Here is a 25,494-nt window from a genome sequence, read left to right as displayed (position 1 = left end):
TTCTGCAGCCGAGGTACATAATTGGTATATAGGGTAGCTGGGATTTCTTAAAAAAAAAAAGTGAACTTAGCCTTTAAGTACAGAAGCTGAAGTGTAATATTATTAGATTAAAGATGTGACAGATTTTTTTCACTCATTAGCTTGTCTAATGACAAGACATAAAAAGGATATTGCTTTGCTGAGATCAAGTTGAACAGCCCCAGTGGGATCTTCTAAGAAATACTTTCCCTTTAGAGAGAATAATAAAAAGAGCTGTAGTAATTGCAAATAATCACATATAAAGCTTTAGAAGAAAAAAAATAGTTAAAAAGTTTATTTCCTCATTTGTGCTGCTTTCCCTAAGAGTGAAGAGGAAAACTGGTGTTTGATCAAAAAGATTTTTCAACATGATGGAAAAAATTTGAAACTTAAAAAAGGAGTCCAGATACTTGCAAGTGCCGTCTGTTTCCCGGAACCTATGCTTTTAGAAAGTTGTTGTAAAGGGTTTTTTTTTTTTTTTTTAAATAACAAACATGTCTATACTTACCTGCTTTGTTCAAAGGAATTGCACAGAGCAGCCCCAAACTTCCTCTTCTCGGGTCGACTGCTGGCGCTCCCGACTCCTCTCTGGCTAGTGCCCCCTATAGGAAGCTTCCTATGGGGGCACTCATGTGGGCTCACTCCATTGACACAGACAGCGGGACATGGCTCCATCCCTCACTCTGTCATCGCTGGCTTTGATTAAGAGCACAGCCTGTGAGTAAGGGGAGAGAAGAGCTGCAGACATGCACAGCGCTAGATCGAATGAAAATGAGAGTTAGGCTAGGAGTGCATTAAGTGATATTAACTTTTTTTATTCTTTTAAGAACATGGCACCTGATAGGTCAAGGAGAGCCAATGCTCTTGTGCACATCGCTGGATCGAGATGGAGCTCAGGTAAGTATAAGGGGGGGTTGGGGGGGATGCTGCATACATAAGGTTTTTTACCTTCATGCAAAGAATGCATGAAGATAAAAAAAACCCTTGAGCCTTTACAACCACTTTTTGGGTAAAAAAATGTTTAAGCTTTAGAACTGCTTTAAACTAACACCACAATTGGCTGCATAACCAGCAGTTATCAAGATGTGAATGCTGACATATAACATTGAAGAAAAAAACCTCACCTCCTTCAGCTGGGTGATCATTCCAAGAACAATGACCTCTCCCATCTTTGCTGCGCTGCCCAGGAGGTTTTCCACAGTTTTCAGCTGCAGAAATGAAGATACATCCAGAATTCAGGGATTACACATTATGACATTAATATGCAAAGATCCTTGGGCTATCAGTGTACCTGGAACTTGCTTCTGCTCTCATCTGGGTGTGCGCCAATTACAGGGGGGGTGAAGAGCTCATGTCTGTGTGTTCTCTGTTATCACAGGAAAACAGGAATTGTATTTATATATCACATCAAACAGTAATCATTTTAAGTATTTTATTGTGAACTTCTCAGCCTTTATACCCTGAATATACAACATATGTGCTTACAATGCCTTTACTACCCCCCTTAATTACAGGTATTTATATAGAAAAACAAAATTTATGCAACGCTTTATATATTATACATACACAAGGAGCTAAGACTCCATGGTCCCTGTTGCACATGCATACATAATTACTAGAAACACATAATAAGGCCAGTTTAGACAAGAGCTAATTAATTTACCGGCATGTCTTTTAAGTACGGAAAGAAACACATTCAAGGACATGTAAACTCCATGCAGACAGTGTCCTAGTGGAGATTTGTACCAAGGACCCCAATACTATAAGGGAGGAGTTCTAACTACTAAGCCACTGTGTTGCTCTTTCTTCGCTAAAAAAAAAATAAAATAAATAATTTCCTTGTGTACATCTTTGAAGACGGGCGCTTTCCACTTCCATGGAGTGGACATCCCCTTCAAGTAGAAATCCGGGTATCAATTAAATTTAAATAGTTTGTTTGGACCAAAAAAAAAAAAGTTCCATTACTAAACAACGCAGTTGCTGTAATGCACTGTAGTAGCATTAGCTACATACAGTAAGTGGTGCTGTGTTCTAGCCGCAGAATGGGAAACTTCCCGCTGCCAGAATGAAAGAAAGGCAAGTGGAGTGCTCCTCCACCATTCAGTAGAAGCCTTGTATTTTTAGCATTAAATACAAGTCTTCCTCTGATTGGCTGAGGTGGAAATCATGATGTCATCCTCTCCGTCTCTGCCAGAACAAAGCAACACTTATTGTGTTTAGCTAATGCTACTACAATATATTACAGTATACCCAATAGCTGCACTCTAAGTAACAGAGTTTGGGCCAGCATGGACCAAATGAAATATTTAAAGTTAGCTGAATAACAGAACTCTACTTGCAATGCTAATCCTGCCACCAGACTTACCTACCTGTGGTCCCATTGTACAATCAGAGCACTTTAGGCATCCAACAGGCAATGTTTATCTGGTAATAAATAATACCATACCACCAAAAAGAACTGCAAAAGCCAAAACAGCAGACCAATCGTTACTATGTAATGAAAGTAAGGCTGCTTTATCAAAGCCTCTCAGGGAAGAATTATCCTTGTCTGTGATGGCCACAGCAACAAATTACCTATTTCATTCTGCCACATTATATTGGAAATGAGACAGTTTCAATTGGCTGCTACGGGCAGTACAGAAGGTCAAGCAATTTTTAGACAATGGGGTTGGTTTACTAAAACTGAAGAGTGCAAAATCTGGTGCAGTTGTGCATAGAAACCAAATCAGCTTCCAGGTTTTAATGTCAAAGCTTAATTGAACAAGCTAACATTAGAAGCGGATTGGCTATCATGCTGAGTTGCACCAGATTTTGTAAATCTACCCTAATGATAAAAGTGGCCCAGAATAATAAAGGACTTGACAATTCACCGGGCTTACATCTCACCTGTTGCAGAATGGTGTATCTCTCACGGAATAGCTCAGCTTTGTCTCTGGCCCTTCCAAACAGGTTGGGTTCTGGATAGCTGGCAATTTTTAAGCTGTGGAATCAAAATTGGAATTCACCAATTAGCAATGTCAGGCAACAAGTAAATTAGTGAACAACTGAAGCAATCCAGAAGACATTTACATGTATACTGAAGTTAAAAAGTCACAGTTAAAAGTTGCATTATACTTCTACTACCTAAAGGCTGGACACAATATTTTGGATTGAACAAGAATTGTATGTCTCTGGCTGTAGGAAGATACCTGCTGGCCATCAGTTTTCTGGGAAAAATAAATTCATTGCGCTGAGCTGGAGAATCTGTTTGATCTCTATTTGTGTATCTACAAGACAATCCATGCTATAACATTTACATAGACCTGCATATTGGATATGTTCTATTACCTTATGTGGAGGAGGCCCTAAAGCTGGCTATACGCATTAAGATTTCTCTCATTCAGCCCCTCTGGCTAAACAAGAGAAATCACTTGATTCCCCCAATCCACACTAAACAGCACGGATGGACAAATCTGCAGTACCTGCTACTATATACCCGAAAGTGTCTGTATCTGATTGGAGGCAGTTACTGCTTAGTTGAGAATTTTCCACCCTCCTCTTTCGACAAAAGCTGATTTTTCAATCAGCTTTTGTTGCGTCACCTGCTGCCGACAGAGCCACCCATGCAATAAATTATGACTGATTCACCAAGAATTCGTCAAAATTTGATCTGTGCACCCCTACATGTGATACATACAGTCTACTGCAAGCATGAGCAAGTAAACAGTTTTGAGATGTTATGCTCCACACAGAACTCATGCAGGCTGTATTGCCTCTCTTCCCCTCAGGATTTTTTGGACATTGATGTTTTTGGGGAATTTTGACTCAAGCTTTATGAGCACATAAACAACCAGGTATGAAGAATAAAATACAATGAAAACAATTTAAAAAGGCAGCTAAACCAGGGAACAGTTATTTTTCACAATACATTGATTTTTTTTGTTGGAAAAAAATATACTTTACTTTATATAAAATATATAAAAAACAAAATACTTAATTAGGAAACATTGTATTTTTTACTGTGATGCAGCACATGAATACCCTACAGGGATGTGCAATTCCTATCGCTCGATGCCCTGGACATGTAGTTCCAGGCACTGGGCAGGTATGTTTTTTTTTGCCTTTATCCCTGCTGCGGACAAGTAGCAGGGCTCACCTGTCAGGTGGAAGCATTCGGACGGCAGTGCAGCCGCCCGATTGCTTCCACACAGCCCATAGTACCAGCCTCCTCCCCCCTGCCCGCTATATGTCCCGGCCTTCGCTTGTCCATCTGCGGGCCCGGGACTGGTTCGGTGGGTGCCGCGGGATGTGGTATAGGGGAGGGTGGAGAGTGGACACATCTGCTCCCCTCCCCTTCTTCTCCTGACCCGTAAGTGATGTGATGTCACTTATAGGTCCCTGTTCAACACATTCCCGATCATTGAGGCCTGGAAAAAATGTAATGCGGAGCAATATGCACCGCATTACATTCAGTGGAGAACAGGGGAGACATCCAGGGTCCAGGTCCTGAATGTCTCAAAAACGAGAATCTGTTACCCAAAAAATCATCACATAGGGGACCTTTTTGTCCCCTATGTGATAAAAAAAAAAAAAAAAAAAAAGTAATTTTATTTTTAAATGGAAATTACAACAAAACAACCTAGCGGAGCAATGTCAGACGTGCAATACTGGAGTTTGACCCCTGTCCTGCATATTCTGCATGGCACCGCAATTAAAACAAACCACGCAACATTTCAAAAACAATTGAATAAGCACCGAGTCTAATAGGGGATAGGAAAGAGGGATGAGGGAGGGGAAAGAGTTCATAGGCCCAAAGCTTTATTGAGAGTACAAAGACATGCACAATATATTGCCGCATAGCTGCCATCTGAAAAACATAGAAAGTTACTCACGGGAGGAACTTCTTCCTTTCTGAATTGTAAATGAAACGTGGGATATCAAATGCTCCAATAATATTGAATATGTGTTCTCTAGAAGAAAAACAAAACAAAAAAAAAAACAAATATAAACATGAACAAGAGTATATACAAGAAGCGTAAATATGAGACAAGGAAGGTTAGCTTACATTGTTTCATCACAGGACCGGCTGCATTCTTGTACTGCAGTTTCTACTGTTGACTTCTCGATCATGTTGGAAGACACTAAAACAATTCAATATATACATCAATCACCAATATGAAGTGCTGAATGGCCCCATAGCTCAAGAACAAAGCAAAATTTGTTCCACCTGTGCCACCTGCCAGGGAGGGAAGTATTAGGACTTGTGCATATTGGGCGTGTATAGTCCCTGTGTATCAAAGCCCAACATTTCCGTGCTCCTGGGAGACACGTGCAACGTCCAGCCCTGCAAAATCTACTGCAAGCTGAAATATGCAACGGCTGGTTGCAGTATTGAATTAACATATGTGTTCCCCCCTTCAATCCTGGGTGCAAGAAGAAGCACCTGAGAATTTTTACGTGCCTATATGTATACAGATGTTTATGTGTCTATACACATGTAAACATGCACAAAATAGTTACATAGTTAATCTGCACAAAAGTCCATCCAGTTCAACCATTAAAAAAAAAAAAAAAAAAGTTATAATTCTATACCCAGAGTTGATCCAGAGGAAGGCAAAAAACCCAGCAAAGCATGATCCAATTTGCTCCTGCAGGGAAAAAATTCCTTCCTGATCCCCCTAGAGGCAATCGTATATTCCCTGGACCAACTTTACCTATAAATGTTAGTACCCAGTTATATTCTGTGTATCTAGGAAAGAATCCAGGCCTTTTTTAAAGCAATCCACTGAGCTGACCAGAACCAACTCTTGGGGGAGTCTATTCCACATTTTCACAGCTCTTACTGTGAAGAAACCTTTCCATGAAAATACAGATTATACTTGCTTTTTGTTTTTTTTTTACCACAGGAACTTTTTGCCAGGAAGATGGGGTGTTAAAGCATTTTAATTTTGGATAGAGTAAGGGAGAGTTATAACCCCTGGAAGATTTCCCCTCTATCACTGTTCTGGGGACAACCCAAAATTCTAAATTTCCTTTTACTTTCACATTTGGTGATAATGGTAAAAAGGAGAAATACAGAAAGCGAATCTCCTTAACAGGGAAAGAGGTAGCGAAAAAACCCCAAACAAAAAAAAAACCTGACAAATATTCTAACCAAAATCCTAACACTGACGTACAAAGCCGTCCACCATACTGCCCCGAACTACATCACTGACCTAATATCCAAGTACCACCCAACACGCACTCTCCGCTCCTCACAAGACGTCCTTCTCTCTAGTTCCCTGGTCTCCTCCTCCCATGCCCGCCTCCAGGACTTCTCCAGGGTGTCACCCATCCTCTGGAACTCCCTGCCCCAACCCATCAGATTATCACCTACTCTCCTCTCCTTTAGGCGCACCCTGAAAACCCATCTCTTCAGGGAAGCCTACCCCACCCCCTACTAACTTGCCGACCTCCTCCACTCTTCCTACCACTCCATCCCCCACAGCTATCTCCGCCTGTGCCACCATCCCCTCCCTCCTAGAGTGTAAGCTCGAAAGAGCAGGGTCCTCAATCCCCTCATGTTTTGCATTGTATTGGTATTGTTCTGTCACATGTTCTGTCCCCCTTTGTAATGTACAGCGCTGAGCGAACCATTGGCGCTTTATAAATACTGTATAATAATAATCCATCTCCACTCTATCCATAACTAAGAAAAAAAAATGTTTCCTGTAGTTATATGTTATTAGTACTGAGTGCAAAGACCCCAATAGAGAAGTTATACTCACGCGGCTGCTTCTCAATAGCATCAATAATACTGTCGATGACATCTTCAAGCTCCACTTCATTAACAGACTTTAGCGCTTCGATAAGATATTTACTGGCTTCTCTGTGTGATAGAACATACATGTACATTATTCACAAAGGGTCTGCTATTCAATAAGTGTTCTACAGCGCCTTGAAAAAGTATTCACACCCCTTGAAATTTTCCACATTTTGTCATGTTACAACCAAAGGCATAAATGTGTTTTATTGGGATTTGATGTGATAGACCAACACAAAGTGGCACATAATTGTGAAGTGAAAGGAAAATGATAAATGGTTTTCAAATTTTTTTACAAATAAATCTGTGAAAAGTGTGGCGGCGTTTGTATTCAGCCCCCCAGAGTCAATACTTTGTAGGACCCCCTTTCAATGCAATTACAGCTGCAAGTCTTTTTGGGGATGTCTCTACCAGCTTTGCACATCTAGAGAGGGACATTTCTGCCCATTCTTCTTTACAAAATAGCTCAAGCTCTGTCAGATTGGATGGAGAGCGTCTGTGCAGCAATTTTCAAGTCTTGCCACAGATTCTCAGTTGGATTTAGGTCTGGACTTTGACTGGGCCATTCTAACATGAATATGCTTTGATCTAAACCATTCCATTATGGCTTTGGCTGTGAGTTTCGGGTCGTTGTCCTGCTGGAAGGTGAACCTCCGCCCCGGTCTCAAGTCTTTTGCAGACTAACAGGTTTTCTTCTAAGATTGCCCTGTATTAGGCTCCATCCATCTTCCCATCAACTCTGACCAGCTTCCCTGTCCCTGCTGAAGAAAAGCATCCCCACAACATGATGCTACCACCGCCATGTTTCACGGTGGGGATGGTGTGTTCAGGGTGATGTGCAGTTTTCTACCACCCAAAGCGTTTTGCTTTTAGTTCTAAAAGTTCAATTTTGGTCTCATATGACCAGAGCCCCTTCTTCCACGTTTGCTGTGTCCCCCACATGGCTTCTTACAAACTGCAAACAGGACTTCTTATGGCTTCCCTTCAACAATGGCTTTCTTCTAGCCACTCTTCCATAGAGGCCAGATTTGTGGCGTGCACGACTAATAGTTGTCCTGTGGACATATTCTCCCACCTGAGCTGTGGATCTCTGCAGCTCCTCCAGAGTTACCATGGGCCTCTTGGCTGCTTCTCCGATTAATGCTCTCCTTCCCTGGCCTGTCAGTTTAGGTGGACGGCCATGTCTTGGTAGGATTGCGGTTGTCCCATACTCCTGCCATTTTCAGATGATGGATTGAACAGTGCTCCGTGAGATGTTCAAAGCTTGGGATATTTTTTAAGAAACTAACCCTGCTTAAACGTCTCCACAACTTTATCCCAGACCTATAATTAGAATATGGACAGCGCCACTAAATATCAATCAACCAACCAATGTGCAAATTAATATGCAAATTTGAAAGAGCAGCTCACCCAACCCTTAACAAGGTGTACATATAAATCAAAGAAAGGCACTTTCACTACACTAAAATAAATCCTTAGCCAATCATATATTAAAATCAATATGAACAAAATAAATAATCAATCAAAAATAAATTGTTCCCAGAAAAAAAAAAAGTGTCCTTGTATGACTCATTCAATAAACTCAAATTGTGAAAAAATATATATAAAATGTTCAACACCAATAATATACATAAAAGTGCTTTTGTCTTCAATATTCAACCTTCATGTGAATAAACACACCCACCACCAGATAGAATGAATAAACTCACCAGAGAAATATGCTGGTCAGATTATAAACCAGCACAAGCACTTCTGCACTGGGAGCAATGATCTGCAGATGATACCAGTGTATATGGGAGAATTCATATTCATAAGGGTCTAGTACAGTGGTCGGCAAGCCGCGGCTCGCGAGCCACATGCGGCTCTTTACAAACTTAAATGCGGCTCTTCTGTGTGCCGGGCGCCCGCTCCCCGCCCTCCTCTCGGGCGGCCGCTCCCCTCCCTCCTCTCGGGCGGCCGCCCCAAAAGTCAGGACTCTGCAGCTGTCAGGATGTAGGCGGGGCAGCCAGGATGTAGGCGGGGCAGCGTGACGAACTCTCCTCTCACAGTCCGCCCTGAAGACCAGAACGGCGCGGGAACACGGCGAGAGGAACGCGCGGAGCAAAGGTAAGTGAATTGACACAGGGGGGACTTACTATATGGGGGATGAATTACTATATGGGGGATGAATTACTATGGGGGATGAATTACTATATGGGGGATGAATTACTATATGGGGGATGAATTACTATAGGGGGGATGAATTACTATAGGGGGGATGAATTACTATAGGGGGGATGAATTACTATATGGGGGATGAATTACTATATGGGGGATGAATTACTATATGGGGGATGAATTGCTATGGGGGATGAATTGCTATGGGGGATGAATTGCTATGGGGGATGAATTGCTATGGGGGATGAATTGCTATATGGGGGATGAATTACTATATGGGGGATGAATTACTATATGGGGGATGAATTACTATGGGGGATGAATTACTATGGGAGATGTATTTTTAGTTTTAAAAATGTGGCTCTCAAAATAAATTTCAATCGTGGTTTTGGCGAGATTTGGCTCAGTTGAAAAAAAAGGTTGCCCACCACTGGTCTAGTATTCCATTGGACTGACATTATGGATTATCTGCTGTTTTTATTCTCTTTGGTTTGTAAGTATACATCTATATGTTTTCTAAATAAATTTGTGGTGTACCACGGTAATGCGCGATGAGAGTGCGCCCTTGTTTGCTTTTGTTTACCACTTTAACCAAATAAAATGTATTTTGGTGGAATTATTCAACACTGGGTTTTTTTTAGTTTTTGCTATATAAACATAAAAAGACTGAAAATTTTTTGGGAAAAAAAAGTCTTTGTCTTTGTTAAACAAATTTAGCAAATAATCTTTCTTCACAAATTTAGGCCAAAATGTATTCTGCTTCATTTCTTCAGTAAAAAAATAACCCAAATCAGTATATATGGTTTAGTCTGTGTGAAAAAGTAAAAAAAAACCAAAAGTGTATATATATATATATATTTGAAGATTCATCAGTCCTGATGTTGTCAGGGCCTGGACTTGAACCTGGGACCTCTACTGTGTCAGGCAGTAACTGAGCTACCTGGAATGCTGGACAATACCCTTCCTGATCTATTGGACAATCCTGCCTTGTGCCTTGTTTTCTGATGAACCTTGAACCCCTTGCTCCTCCCATGAACTTCCTGATTTAAGCCATGTCTCTGCACTTCCTGGTTGCCAGATTATTGTGCCTTCTTCAGCCAGTATCTCGCTTTGTCTTTCCTGCTGCCGTCCATACCTTCGCTACCGACCTTTGACTTGTTCCTTGACTACGATTCTGCCTCATCCCAACCTGCTACCGCTTGTTACCGACCCTTCGCTTGTCTACTGACTACGCTTCTGCTAGATCCCTACCTGCCATACCAGCTACTGGATCCTGGCTTGCTCACTTCCTGGTGGGGCGATCCTGAGAACTGCGACCTGGTACTAACACGCAGCAAAATCCATCTCCACCATCAGGAGCTCTGGTGAATACCGGTTAATGCTTAGACCCCGTACCTCAGGTGAGCCTGTGTCATCTCCCAGGGTGACCTGCTTGTTTACCTATCCTGTTGGTTGGTCTGCTGCTATAGCTACTGGTCTCTGAACCTGACCTCTCACCATGACAGATGTACTGATAGCATCTCAATTCTTGATGCCCTAAAATGCCAGGACAGTACGAATACCCCTCAAATTACCCCTTTTTGGGAAGAAGACACTGCAAGGTATTTAGTAAGAGGCACGGTGAGTTTTTTGAAGTTGTAATTGTCACAATTTTTTGAAAAATAAAATTAAATCAAAAATTTGTTTTTCTAAAAAGTTGTCATTTTAACAAGTTCTCACACACAGCATGGGCATACTTACAATTATACCCAGAAAACACATTCTGCTACATCTCCCAAGTATGGAGATACCACGTATGAGACTTTTTCACATTCTAGCCACGTAGAGAGGCCCAACATCCAAGGAGCACCTTCAGGTGTACCAAGGGCATACATTACATCCCATTTCCTGACTACCTATTACATTTTTGAAGGTTCTGGAGCACCAAGACAATGGAATTATCCACAAAATGACCACATTTTGGAGAGTAAACACCCCAAGTTATTATTTAAGAGGCATATGGAGTCTTTTTGAAGACTTCATTTATTGTCACAAATTTTTGAAAAATGCAGAAAGAAAATGAATGTTTTTGTACACAAAGTTGTCAGTTTAATAAGATATTTCTCACACACAGCATGGACATACTTAGAATTACAACCCAAAACACATTCTGCTACTTGTCCTGGATATAGCGACAACACCTATGAGACTTTTTCAATGTCTGGACTGATTATTTACTGGATAATATATCTTGTGTATCACACAAATAAATTAATTGTATCAAAACCAATGTACTGTAATGACTGCCTCTACGTGACTGGTCAGGGAATATAGCTTAATGTAGCGTCACTTATAGCAGTTCCCGTTCCTAGAAGTCCAGCAAGCCTAGCCTAATGGTATGTGACTGCTCCCAGGAATGAAAAAAAGACAAAAGAGTCCCTTGGGTTCCATGAGTGCAGTTGTCCACAGGGGATGGCTGGGACCGGTGTAACGAAGGAACGTAGTCAGTCGGAGGTGGAGATAGGTCAGTTCAGGAGGAAGAAAGAGACGTGGTCGGGGAACAAAGGATTGGTCCAGGTTAATAAACAGGCCAGGGTTAGTGTAGGATGCAGGCAAAGGCAACACAGCACTGATGTGACCGTCGTCGGGGGGGCAATGGGCCTGCTGCGGAGGTCGTCCTCATCGGGGGGGGGGGCAACGGGCCTGCTGCGGAGGTAGTCATCGGGGGGGGGGGCAACGGGCCTGCTGCGGAGGTAGTCGTCGTCGGGTGGGGGCAATGGGCCGCCTGCTGCGGAGGTGGCCGTCGGGGGCAATGGGCCGCCTGCTGCGGAGGTGGCCGTCGGGGGCAATGGGCCGCCTGCTGCGGAGGTGGCCGTCGGGGGCAATGGGCCGCCTGCTGCGGAGGTGGCCGTCGGGGGCAATGGGCCGCCTGCTGCGGAGGTGGCCGTCGGGGGCAATGGGCCGCCTGCTGCGGCCATCCTTGGGCACACTGGGTCTGCTGCCGCCGTCGCCGGGGGGACACTGCGCCTGCTGCTGGGGACAATATGATTGGGGTGGTGGCAGGGGCGGACTGACAACTCATGGGGCCCTCGGGCAATAGGGGATCATGGGGCCCCTGTGTCCTTGCCCAAACTCAAAAAAGCCTATGAAAAAGGTACCAGGGGCATCTCATGGGGCCCCCTACTGACCCCGGGCCCTCGGGCAGTGCCCAAGTTTCAAATGGTCATCCGCCCCTCGGTGGTGGTAACCAGGGACGCTGAACGGTGGCTATTTTTGTATGTTTTACACACACAGAGCCACCAGCTGCCTTAAACGCAATGCACAGGTCTATGCCTCATAGTGTCAATGTATTGAGAAGATCAGAATGACAGCCAGGTGACCAGCATTCCCAGACTGAGGAATCAGCAGTAGTAGCTCTCTAGACTGCCATTAAGGGGGTTATCTTGGGCCTCGCTGTCCCCCCAATAAACAGAGCACCTCCCCCTCCATGTCCTCTCCCCTGGTATACTCACGCCCTCAGTAGCAGGCCGTGCATTTTAAACGCCGAGCTCACTTTACTCTTCAACCTGTCAGCTGCCATGTCCAAGCCTTCCCGCCAAATCCCAGGCAAACAGCTGGCCGTGACGTCCCCGGCAAACTTCCGCGGCCGGACACTAGAGCTCTGCCTACCTTGTCCCCGTTAATCCGCCATTTTTCCGGAGACCAGCCATCAGCTCAGACATTCCATAACACCGCCTTCTAATCAGGATACATATTTTTCCCCTATAACAATAGTAACATTCGGGTCTAATAATAATTTTGCTTTTACGGGACTGTAAATACCAGGAGAGCCACGATAATGCTAGCAGGCCCTGGCGGGGTATTAGTAATGTGACTCTAGTCTGTGGGATAGAATAAAGAAGTCACAGCTGCCGATCTGTGCGCGGTGTGTCCCCTCCGGCGGTCCGTCCTCTGCTCTCTGTTGTCATTGGAGACGGCTGGTGACAGCTGGGGAAGGTCTGACAGCTCATGGCTTCTCCACAACAAAGCTACAGTGTGGCGGAGGAGAGGAGCGGCCACTGCGCCGCCATGGACCAGCATTGCCTCTATGTCTGGGGGGGATATGTGGTAAGAGAGAGGGGGAGGAGGTATGGGGGTGCGTGTGTCATAGGTATGGGGGTGCATGTGTCACAGCACTGGGGGGAGGTATGGGGGTGCATGTGTCACAGCACTGGGAGGGAGGAGGAGGTATGGGGGCGCATGTGTCACAGTACTGGGGGGGGGGAGGAGGTATGGGGGTGCATGTGTCACAGCACTAGGGGGAGGTATGGGGGTGCATGTGTCACAGCACTGGGAGGGAGGAGGAGGTATGGGGGTGCATGTGTCACAGTACTGGGGGGGGAGGAGGTATGGGGGTGCATGTGTCACAGCACTGGGAGGGAGGAGGAGGTATGGGGGTGCATGTGTCACAGTACTGGGGGGGGAGGAGGTATGGGGGTGCATGTGTCACAGTACTGGGGGGGGAGGAGGTATGGGGGTGCATGTGTCACAGCACTGGGGGGGAGGTATGGGGGTGCATGTGTCACAGCACTGGGAGGGAGGAGGAGGTATGGGGGTGCATGTGTCACAGTACTGGGGGGGGGGAGGTATGGGGGTGCATGTGTCACAGCACTGGGGGGGGGGTATGGGGGTGCATGTGTCACAGCACGGGGGGGAGGAGGAGGTATGGGGGTGCATGTGTCACAGCACTGGGGGGAGGAGGAGGTATGGGAGTGCATGTGTCACGGCACTGGGGGGAGGAGGAGATATGGGGGTGCATGTGTCACGGCACTGGGGGGGGAGGGGTAGAGGTATGGGGGTGAATGTGTCACGGCACTGGGGGGGAGGAAGAAGTATGGGGGTGAATGTGTCACGGCACTGGGGGGAGGAGGAGGTATGGGGGTGAATGTGTCACAGCACTGGGGGGAGGGGAGGTACGGGGGTGCGTGTGTCATGGCACTGGGGGGGAGGAGGAGGTATGGGGGTGCGTGTGTCACGACACTGGGGGGGAGGAGGAGGTATGGGGGTGCGTGTGTCATGGCACTGGGGGGGAGGAGGAGGTATGGAGGTGCGTGTGTCATGGCAGTGGGGGGAGGAGGAGGTATGGGGGTGCGTGTGTCACGGCACTGGGGGGAGGAGGTATGGGGGTGCGTGTGTCACGGCACTGGGGGGAGGAGGAGGTATGGGGGTGCGTGTGTCACGGCACTGGGGGGAGGAGGAGGTATGGGGGTGCGTGTGTCACGGCAGTGGGGGGGAGGAGGAGGTATGGGGGTGAGTGTGTCACGGCAGTGGGGGGGAGGAGGAGGAGGTATGGGGGTGAATGTGTCACGGCACTGGGGGGGAGGAGGAGGAGGTACGGGGGTGCATGTGTCTCGGCACTGGGGGGGGGGGGGAGGAGGTACGGGGGTGCATGTGTCACGGCACTGGGGAGGGAGGAGGTACGGGGGTGCATGTGTCACAACACTGGGGGGGGGAGGTACGGGGGTGCATGTGTCACAGCACAGGGGGGGAGAAGGTACAGGGGTGCATGTGTCACAGCACTGGGGGGGAGGAGGTATGGGGGTGCATGTGTCACAGCACTGGGGGGAGGAGGTATGGGGGTGCATGTGTCACAGCACTGGGGGGAGGGGTGGAGGTGATAGGGCTGATCAGGGTCTGCTTAGCCAATCAATGACGTGTAACAGCCCGTCAGCACTTTTTGGACGCACACACGAGCACCCGGGAAGATGCACGCTTTTTGGATTTGTACACAAAATACATAAAAGAAGGTCACATGCTTGTGAACTTTATAGACTCATCTATACCAGATGCCAACAGGTGCCTTTTTAAATGCAACATAAATGCAATACGAACCCATATGCAAGAAGAATGAATGTATTCTAGGTTACCTTGTTGCTTTGCATTTAAAAAATAAAAAAAGCACAGCATGCTGCATTTGTTTCACATCGGAATGCAGCACAAATGCACGCAAGCGTACATGAACGCTCACAAACACATGGAAATGCAACTTATTGCAAAAAAAACAATTGAATAAATACTAAAAAAAGTGCATGCAGAAGTGTACAGTGAACGCTGAGATTGTGGCGTACTTCCTGGGCTGGTTCCAACCAGATGCTTTCTGGTGCGTTTTTAGAACATATCCAGAACGCATGCGCAGTAATCGCCACGTATTCCAAAGGCTCCGGGTTTACAGCAGTGCGGTCACTTCCTGTGCTTACATCAAAAGTACAACCTGCTGCAATTTTTTCATCTAAATGCAGGATACATTGTATCTCTCTCTCTCCTTGCAGAGAGAAAAAAAAACAACTGTTTGTAAAAAAAAAAAATACATAATACATTTTAAAAAATAAAAAAATACCTAGATCACGGTTTGATCTAATTCAATGCCAGGGTTAGTGTTTGGGTTAAGGTCAGGGTCAAAGGTCAGGATTTAAAAAATATATATATTTTAAATTGGTATCAGTGTGTTTTATGTAAATAAACAAAATGTGCACAGTAAGTTTCAAAACACTTTCTAGGTTGTAAAGAACTGAAAATTGTCATTTGTTGTGTTTGCAGCATATTTACTGAAATCAAAAGCTATTTCAATCAAACTTTTAACAACATTTTAACTTTTTAAACATTTGAACAGGTCACGTTACATTGTAACATAGGACCCCTTATTTGATAGCAGCTTCACAAGTCTTGCATCCATTAAACTTGTGAGTTTTTGGACAGTTTCTGCTTGAATTTGTTTGCAAGATGTCAGAATAGCCTCCCAGAGCTGCTGTTTGGATGTAAACTGCCTCCCACCCTCATAGATCTTTTGCTTGAGGATGCTCCAAAGGTTCTCAATAGGATTGGGGTCAGGGGAGGATGGAGGCCACACCATGACTTTCTCTCCTTTTATCCCCATAACAGCCATTGATGCACAGGTATTATTTGCAGCATGAGATGGTGCATTGTCATGCATGAAGATGATTTTATTACGGAAAGCATAGTTCTTCCTTCTGTACCAGGGAAGAAAGTGGTCAGTCATAAACTCCACATACTTTGCAGAGGTCATCTTTACACTTTCGGGGACCCTAAAGGGGCCGACCAGCTCTGTTCCCATTATTCCGGCCCAAAACATGACTCCACCACCGCCTTGCTGACGTCACAGTCTTGTTGGAACAGGGTGGCCGTCCACCAACCATCCTCTACTCTATCCATCTGGACCATCCAGGGTTGCACAGCACTCATCAGTGAACAGGACTGTTTGAAAATTAGGCTTCATGTATTTTTCTGCCCAATGCAGCCGCTTCTGCTTGTGAGCATTGGTTAGTGGTGGCCAAATAGAAGGTTTATGCACAGTTGCAAGACTCTGGAGGACTCTACACCTTGATGTCCGTGGGACTCCAGAGGCACCAGCAGCTTCAAATATCTGTTTGCTGCTATGTAATGGTATTTTAGCAGCTGCTCTCTTGATCCAATGCATGGATCTGGCAGAAATCTTCCTCAATGTGCCTTTATCTGCACCAACCCGTCTGTGCTCTGAATCAGCCACAAATATCTTAATAGTGCGATGATCACGTTTAAGTTTTCGTGAAATATCGAATGTTTTCATACCTCGTCCAAGGCATTGAACGATTTCACTCTTTTCGGCAGCAGAAAGATCCTTTTTCTTCCCCATATTGCTTGAAAATGGTGCTCTGCTTAATAATGTGGAACACCCTCCTTTAGTAGTTTTTGCTTAAATTGGGCTCACCGGCCAATCTAATTATCACAGGTGTCCGAGATTGTTTTCAGTGATCAAAAGAGCCCTGACACACAATGCCATCCATGAGTTAAACTGAAAAACAAAATATTTAATCTTTGTGACACTTAAATAGAATTTGCATAATAATTTGGAACGCGGTGTATATGGTATCGCTGCGATCGTCAAGAGTTGGAAAATTTATTTAGTTTTTCTTGTGGTAGGTTATGGTAGTAACAAGAAACACACAGCTAAATTGATGATTTTTTTACTAAATGAGCCAGCTTTCCTGTGATAATAAAAAATCAGTGGATATCCATTACCATTTACCATCAAATGAAAGCCAATTTGTCCTGAAAAAAAACAAGGTATAATTCACCTGGATGTACAAAGTAGTTGTGATGATATGTGCAGTTTTACTAACACATGTAAAATTTTACTGAGGCTTTAAGATTTGTTTTACCCTTTGGCGTGAAGGGGTTAAGTGCCCACTGGGTAAGGTGTGTGTGATGGCAGTATTTCCCTGGTATGGAGGATTCCAAGAAGCCCAATGCCTCCTGGTTTTAGCGGTGCTACCTGGTCTGACTGAGGGTTCGGAGGGAAGCGAGCCCACAGTGTCCTCACCCTTTGGGAGTGGTGACCTGATTATCACTATGAGTTTGAGACCCCGCTGTGAGAATGATCACTAGGCTACAATACCACCCACTCCTGCTCTTAAGGGCTAGGCAATTTTAGTTACCTTCCCACAAGACCTAGACATTGTGGTTTATTTACTAAAGCTGGAGGGTGAAAAATCAGGCTCACTTCTGCACAGAAACCAATCAGCTTCCAAGTTTTATTGCCAAAGCTTAATTAAACAAGTTGAGGTTATAGGGCATATTCCTGTTTCTCCCCACCTCACAGGACTGCCTCATGTATCGATTTAGCATTTGCTAACCCTTCACTTCTTGGTGATGTACAGGAGGCTAGCTACCTTCCAGCGAGATTATCAGACCAAGGCCCCCTTAGATTATCACTCCGGTCTCGGCAACTGTGTAATGGGCCTCTTTAAAGGCTGCATCCCAAGTGGATCCATCATACTGTCTGTGGAATGCATCCCACTGGGACTACGGGATTACTGGGAGCAGAATGCTGGGTCAGCTTCTCCTGCCATGGTTTGGGATGCCTTTAAGGCACATAGTAGGGGATTATATATATCTGTTGTTTGTGCTGAACTCTGTACTTACATCTCAGTTACAAGATAAGGTGACATAGGCCTCCATCAATTACTCATCTACCCCCACTGCAAATAATTACGACTTCCTCTTTTTGACTCGCCGAGAATTGCATCTACACTTGTCAGAATTTACTAGGTTGGATGTCCAGGCCTGCGGACAGGAATTTTTTGAATTTGGGGATAAAAGTAGTAGGTTATTGGCAATGATGTCGCAGCATGATAGGCCTCTCACTGTAATTCCAGAAGTTTGTACTGTGGATGGGGAGATGACTTCCCAGGAGGATATATTGCACGAATTTGAAACGTATTATACCTCTCTTTATTCCTCCTCCACCAATTCAGATCCTAACCCTTCGGGCTTGGTCGCCCTATTGGACCTGTTGGCCTTTGGATGGCTTTCTGACTCTGAGCGCGCTCTGTTAGTCTCGGATATTACTGTGGAGGAGGTTTCCATGGCTGTGGGCTCCTTCCCTAATGGTAAGGTTCCTGGACCCAATGGTATTCTGATGGATTTTTTACAAGACCCTTGTGGAGTTTTTAGCCCCCATGCTCACGTCCTTATATAAGGATTGCTTACACGTTGGCACCTTGCATCCTTCTATGTCTGAGGCTCATATTGTGTTGATTCACAAACCGGGTAAGGACCCCAAATTTTGCGCTTCCTATAGGCCCATTGCACTTCTTAACAGTGCATTTAAAATCCTTACTAAGCTTCTTTCCATTAGGCTGAACAAGGTGATCACTTCCTTAATTGGTTTGGACCAGACAGGTTTTATATCGGGTAGATCTACAGATATTAACATCTGTCACCTGTTCTATAATATCCATACGACTCACCTGAATGGGGGCTCCTATACTGTGGCTACGTTGGATATGGAAAAAGCCTTCGATACTGTGGAATGGGCCTACCTGTGAGAAGTGTTGCGTCGGATGGGGTTTCCCTTGCGTTTTATTGATTGGTTGCTAACCCTTTACTTGAGACCCTTGGCTAAGATACGGGTGGGTGGACTACTTTTGGCTGCCTTTGGTTTACAATGTGGCACTAGACAGGGGTGCCCCCTCTCCCTAGCCCCCTTTGCCCTGGAGCCTATAGAGGAAGCTCTTCGGGTCTCCCCTGATCTTGTTGGTCTCCGGGTGGGATGGTTGGAGGAGAGGGTGGACCTTTATGCAGACGATCTTGTTGATCTTATTGTTTTGTAATGATGCTGGGCCTTCTCTCCAGGGGGCACTGTCTCTCATGAACTCATACTCTAATTTCACGGGTTTTAAAGTTAAATGGCATAAATCATTGCTTTTTCCGTTGGATGCCGGAGCCTTGGCCTCCACCTTCCCTGATTCTCCCTTGCAGTGGGTTGATAAATTTACTTATTTGGGGGTGGTGGTCGTGTCCGGGTCAGCTATGGATTATGCAGAACTGAATCTTCACCCCGTTCTGTCTGAGGTCCAGTTAAAACTGAAGGCGTGGAGTAATTTACCTGTCTTTGATTTGTTGAATTAATCTGTTAAAGATGAAAGTTCTCTACAAATTTACTTCTTTGTTTCGCAATTCCCCTCAGTGGCTTCCTAAGTCTTTCTTTGTGAAACTGCATTGCTTATTCTCTTCCATTGGGGTCCCAAGCCTCCCAGATTTAAATTTTCTACCCTTACTAGACCTACAGACAGGGGAGGTTTGGCTATGCCAGACTGTTTTCGGTATTTCCTTGCTGCTCAACTGGTTACTGTACATTGGTGGATGCAGCCAGACCTTTCCAACACTTCTATTGTCTTGCAGGCAGCGATTCTACAATCCTTGGAAGCTCTACAGTTTCTAGTGTTTAGGGGTCCCAGATCACCACATTGTCTCACCCCATCTATGCGTACCACCCTCCGGGCCTGGGAAGCGGGGCTTAGATTGGAATCTTTCCCCCTAACACTTGCTCCCCTCATACTCCGCTGTGGTAAAATCTTTCTCGTCCACATTTTGCCTCCCTCCCAGACCCCCAATTATGGGCTAAATACCATATTAAAACCATATTAAAACCTTGGAGCACATCACGGGTCGTGGTGAGCTCCTTTCTTTTCCCAGCCTTCAAGCTAAATTCAGTTTGCCCCCGCATTCCTACTTCAGATACCTTCAGGTCTCCCATGCCCAGGGACGGACTGACCATTCGAGCACTCGGGCATTGCCCGAGGGCCTGGGGTCAGTAGGGGGCCCCATGAAATGCCCCTGGTACCTTTTTTATAGGCTTTGTTTGGGTGTTATTTGAGTGTGGGCAAGGACACAGGGGCCCCATGATTTCCTATTGCCCGGGGGCCCCATTAATTGTCAGTCTGCTCTCCCTTTCCTATTCTGAGTTGGAGTCTGTCCTTCGTGTACCAAGCATGGAAAAACCCTTATCGGTATGACCCATTTCTACATTGCATTTCGCATTTTTGCGGCGTTTTTGATGTTTTGCATTTTTTTTTCCCCATTTTTTTATTTTTCTTGTTGCTAGGCAGATTTAAAATGCAGCAAAAATGCACTACATGCTTTTTTACAGCATTTCCATTGAAGTCTATAGAACCAAAAAGGCATTTTTGCTTTCAAAAAGTCCCTGACCCTTTCCAAAAAACACACTGGGTGAAAATGCGAAGATGTGAATGGACATGTTCATTTGCATAGGAAATCATGTTAAATGGACTGTACGGTGTTTCTGCAAAATGCAAAACGCTGCGGAAAACACTCCCTGTGAATTACTGTAGTACAAAAATATTTTAAGAAAATAGTAGACAAATGGGCACTTACAAAACAGGCATATAACAAAGAGCTTCAGTGTGGAGCAATGGGGTCCCCTCCAGGAACCTATATGGTTGAAAAACTGACGCGTTTCGGGAGCTCTACTCCCTTCCTCCGCTATATGCCTGGTTTTACATTTGATTTGTCCGTAACCATTTGTCTACTATTTTATTAAAATATTTTTCTTCTATAGTAATGCACGAGAAGCTTGCGCACTCCTGGGGGTATTTTAGTGGTCTGAAGATTCCCCGATCTGAGGAGGGCTGCACCTGAACGAGCGACTTGTACCGCAGGACAGTGTCCAGCATCCTGATTTGAGTGCTGTAGTGATTTTTATGTTTTGACTGACTTTTGTTTTTTTGTTTTTTTTCTGGCCTCCAAACTCCTCTGTATGTTAGCCTGTGTGATGTGTCTATGTATACTGTACATAGGCTTTTAGCAGTGTTTAGTGGCAGGAAGAAAAAACACACTGCCAGTGCGTCCAGGAGCAGCAGATTTTGGGCAGCAAAAATGATCAATGCTTGTAAACGCATATTAATGCTAATAGAATTAGCTAATAGAATTATTCTGGCTAATGAAATTAACGCCCAAACACTTGACGCAGGTAAACGCGGCTAAAAGCATTACACACTTTTACAAGCGTCAAGCTGTTTTTTTTTCTGCCAAAACGCTGCTGCAATGAGGAAGGCTTCTAGGAGAGTTTAGAAAACGACCTGTGTGTATGAGGTCTTATGGGCTAATAATTTTTTTTATCAGAAATTATTTTTTTAAAACTGCTCCCATATTACGTTCAAGACTTTAAAGCTAATGAGTACCATTTGGGGACAGATGGGGACTATTGATTTTGGTCAGATTCAGGGGAGACATTGAAGAGATTATATTAGTTCCCTTAATATACCTTAAATTATTTTTAATTGATCCCCACATTCAATTTTTTTTTTTTTTTACATCTCTTACAGACAATTGAAGAAAACGAAGTTTACTTGGCAAAGGATGAAATCTGGGTCTATGACAGTGAATGCGGGTTATGGTAAGTTATTAATTATTCAGATTTAATTTCCCCAGTCATTGAAACACGTTGCAGGGTTTTCATACTCCCCTGCAAGCATTGCTATTTTACATAAACAAATGTTTAATAAACAAATACGTATTTCCTCTGTAAAAATGACATTTGAGTCTTATTACTTTTCATTCCAATAATGAGTCTCATGATTGCACATTGCAGGAAGGTGCATTTTACAGACGGAGACTTGCCCCCTTCAATGTCTGGGAGTTGTGGAGCATGTCTGAATGGTAAATTGTATATCTTTGGAGGATATGATGACAAAGGATACAGCAATCAGGTATTTTATTTATTTCAGGTCCTTATATAGCGCCATCAATTTATGCAGCGCTTTACATATATATTATACATTCACATCAGTCCCTAACCCTTAAGGAGCGTACAATCTAAGGTCCCTAACTTACATTCATACATACTAGGGTATGAGCCAATTAGATTGGAGCCAATTAACCACCAGCATGTCTTTTGGAGTGTGGGAGGAATATGCAAACGCCATGCAGGTAGTGCCATGGTGGAGTATATGATTTTATTTAAAATAGAACTATGGCCTGTCACTAAACAAATATGTGATGTAATCCCCCTGCAAAGTCCCAAAAATAACTGTTGATTCTGCCAGTCAATTCCTTCTAATGCAGCTTCCTGTGACTTGTTAGGAGGCCAACAATGCTGCACCGTTCCTGAATCCAGAGCAGAGTTGCCACTGTCATGTGGACTGTGCTGGTTTACACTATAGTGGGAGGAGAAGATGTTTTGGGGGTAAGACAGTATGCTGATTCAGCATACTGTAAATCCCTGGTGCCCAACCTGTGGCATGAGGGTCACATGTGGGCCTTCGCTGTTTGAAGTGCGGCCCTTGGGCCCCAGCAGTCGGGGGGGAGCATTGATTTGTAAAGGGTCCCTTTATTGTAGTAAAGTCCAGTGGTCTCATGCAACATGTCCCTAGTCTTCTATAGCATGACTTCAGTCTCTAACCACTCTAATAGAATAATTTATTACCATTTCCTTTAGTAAGTCTTTAGTCTGTGACAGTTTTCTGTAGCATTACATGTAATAAATATAATATGCGGCCCTTTGGAGATATAAGCCCACATTCAAGAAAAATACATTTGAAATATATTTTAAAAATATTCTTCCCAAATATATTGACATATATTTGAAATACTACAATTTTGGCCATATTCAGTGTGTGTGTGTGTGTGTGTGTGTGTGTGTGTGTGTGTGTGTGTGTGTGTGTGTGTGTGTGTGTGTGTGTGTGTGTGTGTGTGTGTGTGTGTGTGTGTGTGTGTGTGTGTGTGTGTGTGTGTGTGTGTGTGTGTGTGTGTGTGTGTGTGTGTGTGTGTGTGTGTGTGTGTGTGTGTTGAAATGTGTTTTTATTACAAAATATATGAAAAATATTTTTAAAAATAAATTTCAAATATTTTGTATGTCTTTAAAAAAATGTTTATATGTTAAAAAACATCTGAAGAATATATTTAAAAAATAGATATTTTTAAAAATATTTTTCATATATGTTGTAATATATAAAACACGCATTTGTAATGTACAACGCTGAGCGAACTGTTGGTGCTTTATAAATACTGTATAATAATACTAATAATTTCAACATGCAGTGTGTGTGTGTATATATATATATAATATATATATGTGTGTGTGTATATATATAATATATATATATGTGTGTGTGTGTATATATAATATATGTATGTATATATGTATGTATATGTGATTTTGCATTTCCAGGGGCTCACGTGCGCACCCTACTCACGCCGCCATTCGTGGCCTCGGCTGTCCAACAACGGGTCCCAGCCGGTGATTACTCGCCAGCACCTGGTGATTGCCGAACATCTCTGACGGGGAGGGAGAATTGTTTGTAAACAATAATTCTCTACCCTGTCAGCTCCTGCACACTGCTTTGCCTGGCTCTGCATAGCACATCCATACAAAGCAGTGTGCTTACAGTGAAACACAGACACAGCCCACTATGTAAAACAGCACACAGTTAACCTTTTGATCGCCCAGTGCCATTAGAACAGTGTCCGTGCTTTTTATTAGCACTGATCACTGTATTGGTGTCACTTGGAATGTCTATGACATCAAGTCAGTTTTCCCCAGTGTAAGAATGCCCACCGCAGTTCTGCTATAAGTCGCTAATCGCCACCATTACTAGTAAAAAAAAAAAAACAATCCCAGTATAAACGCTATAACTTTCATGTAAACTAATTAATTTACACGCATTGGGATTTTTTTTTGCAAAGACATGTAGCAAACTACATTTTGGCGTACATTATTGATGAAACGTGATTTTTTTAAATTTTATTACTAGACATAGGAAAAAGTCAAACATATTGTTTTTTTTCTGAAAATTGTCAGTCTTTTTTTTTTTTTCAATAGCAAAAAAAAACCAAACACACAGGCGATTAAATACCACTGAAAGAAAGCTCTATTCGTGGGAAAAAAGGACATAAATTTAATTTGGGTGCAGCGTTGCATGACCGCACCATTGTCAGTTAAAGTAGCACAGCGCTGTAATGCAAAAAATGGTGTGGTCAGGAAGGGGGGTAAACCCTCTGGAGGGCAAGTGGTTAAACTTTTTTTTACAGTGGTCACTTTAAATTGGAACTTATATAAAATACCAGTATTAGTTTCTTTGATCTTGAAATGATTGTATCTTGTAGCATGAGAATTTGTCATTTCTGAGATATCTATTTATTTTAAAGCTGTATTACATGGACTTGCACTCAGGGAGTGGAGTGTTCACTTGGAAACATGTAAAGAATTTTCAAGGAAAGCCACCAACCCCACGAGACAAGCTTTCCTGCTGGACGTACAAAGATTGGTGAGTGAGGAACACAGTAAAATGAATTGTGCGACATCATGACCACTGATAACTCCACAGACAGTTTTTGGTCAGTGCTGACAAACCTAATCACCCACTTGTTCCTTTAATCTGTTGGTGGATTCTAGGCATAAGACATGGGGTCTAGGGTGAGTTCACAAAAGGTATACTGCAAAAAGTTATCAGATGATTAATCAATTGACTCGCGAAAGTTAGCAAAGTGCAGCTTTCACTGCAATATTCACCTTGTCTCCGGCACTGTCTCCTAGCGTCATTCTACCCAATTCCTGTAAATCTGAGGTGTCAAGGATCCGCGCCCCTGAGAGTGCTTAATCAAGCTGTCCTGGACTTCTAGGATAATGCTACAAGGAATGGCATAACATTATTTATGGGCAATGGTTTCTGTGGCATTCAGTATCCACCCGCTGTGATGAAGAAAAGGACCCATATCACGGGATCGGACAGAAGACTGCTGGAAAAAAGGTATGTATATAAAGCTTTTAAAAAGGTAGTGAGGGGGTGTTCCAGGGGCAAGCAGGGAAGATGGCCAGGCTGGAGGTGAGCTTTACTTGAAGAAAAACTAACAAATGCTTGTACCTGTGCTGGACGATGGACTCCGCAGTGACTGTAACCATACATGGATAGCCTATGGAATGCACGCCTTGCTGCCCTCAATGGACCAGGGGAATCCAAATGAACTGCATGCAGAAAGACAAAGAAAGGGCGCACAGGCCTAATGCATTACCTTTAAAAGTTGGTTTATTGTATAAAATGTGATATACTCACAAAGGAATAAAAGTCAAAGGCACATCATAAGAAATACAACAAGGTCCAATCTCCCTGGAAGGTGTCTGGTCGGGGACTATAGACCACCCAATGGCTGACACATTTTGAGGCGATGCCTCTTCCTCAGAGCCGACACCAACATAGTCAAAACGCGTCAACCATTTGGAGGTC

At 44.0% G+C, this 25,494-nt stretch overlaps 2 protein-coding genes across 2 annotated transcripts in view; one reads left to right on the top strand and one right to left on the bottom strand.

Annotated features, from left to right (window-relative positions):
- The window catches only part of POLE2 (DNA polymerase epsilon 2, accessory subunit), a 33,028-nt gene extending 20,442 nt beyond the window's left edge, over positions 1 to 12,586 (bottom strand). The window contains exons 1-8 of the mRNA XM_089662506.1: positions 12,448 to 12,586; positions 6,765 to 6,865; positions 5,063 to 5,138; positions 4,890 to 4,967; positions 2,905 to 2,998; positions 1,310 to 1,384; positions 1,143 to 1,226; positions 172 to 228 (exon numbers count right to left, since the gene is read on the bottom strand). Of these exons, the coding sequence (XP_089518632.1) occupies positions 172 to 228; positions 1,143 to 1,226; positions 1,310 to 1,384; positions 2,905 to 2,998; positions 4,890 to 4,967; positions 5,063 to 5,138; positions 6,765 to 6,865; positions 12,448 to 12,515 (633 nt within the window). The 5' untranslated portion in view covers positions 12,516 to 12,586. The remainder of the gene's footprint in view (positions 1 to 171; positions 229 to 1,142; positions 1,227 to 1,309; positions 1,385 to 2,904; positions 2,999 to 4,889; positions 4,968 to 5,062; positions 5,139 to 6,764; positions 6,866 to 12,447) is intronic.
- Positions 12,587 to 12,688: 102 nt separating this feature from the next.
- KLHDC1 (kelch domain containing 1) overlaps positions 12,689 to 25,494 on the top strand; it is a 42,508-nt gene continuing 29,702 nt past the window's right edge. Inside the window, exons 1-4 of the mRNA XM_089662507.1 lie at positions 12,689 to 13,042; positions 21,598 to 21,668; positions 21,864 to 21,981; positions 24,419 to 24,537. Coding sequence (XP_089518633.1) covers positions 12,944 to 13,042; positions 21,598 to 21,668; positions 21,864 to 21,981; positions 24,419 to 24,537 — 407 coding nt within the window. The 5' untranslated portion in view covers positions 12,689 to 12,943. The remainder of the gene's footprint in view (positions 13,043 to 21,597; positions 21,669 to 21,863; positions 21,982 to 24,418; positions 24,538 to 25,494) is intronic.

This window comes from Staurois parvus, unplaced genomic scaffold, assembly GCF_062004578.1.
Source record: "Staurois parvus isolate SC_StPar_1 unplaced genomic scaffold, SC_StPar_1.0 ptg001483l, whole genome shotgun sequence".
Classification (NCBI taxonomy): domain Eukaryota; kingdom Metazoa; phylum Chordata; class Amphibia; order Anura; family Ranidae; genus Staurois; species Staurois parvus.
Note: the sequence above shows the minus strand (reverse complement) of the source record. Positions and strands in the feature narration are given on the sequence as shown.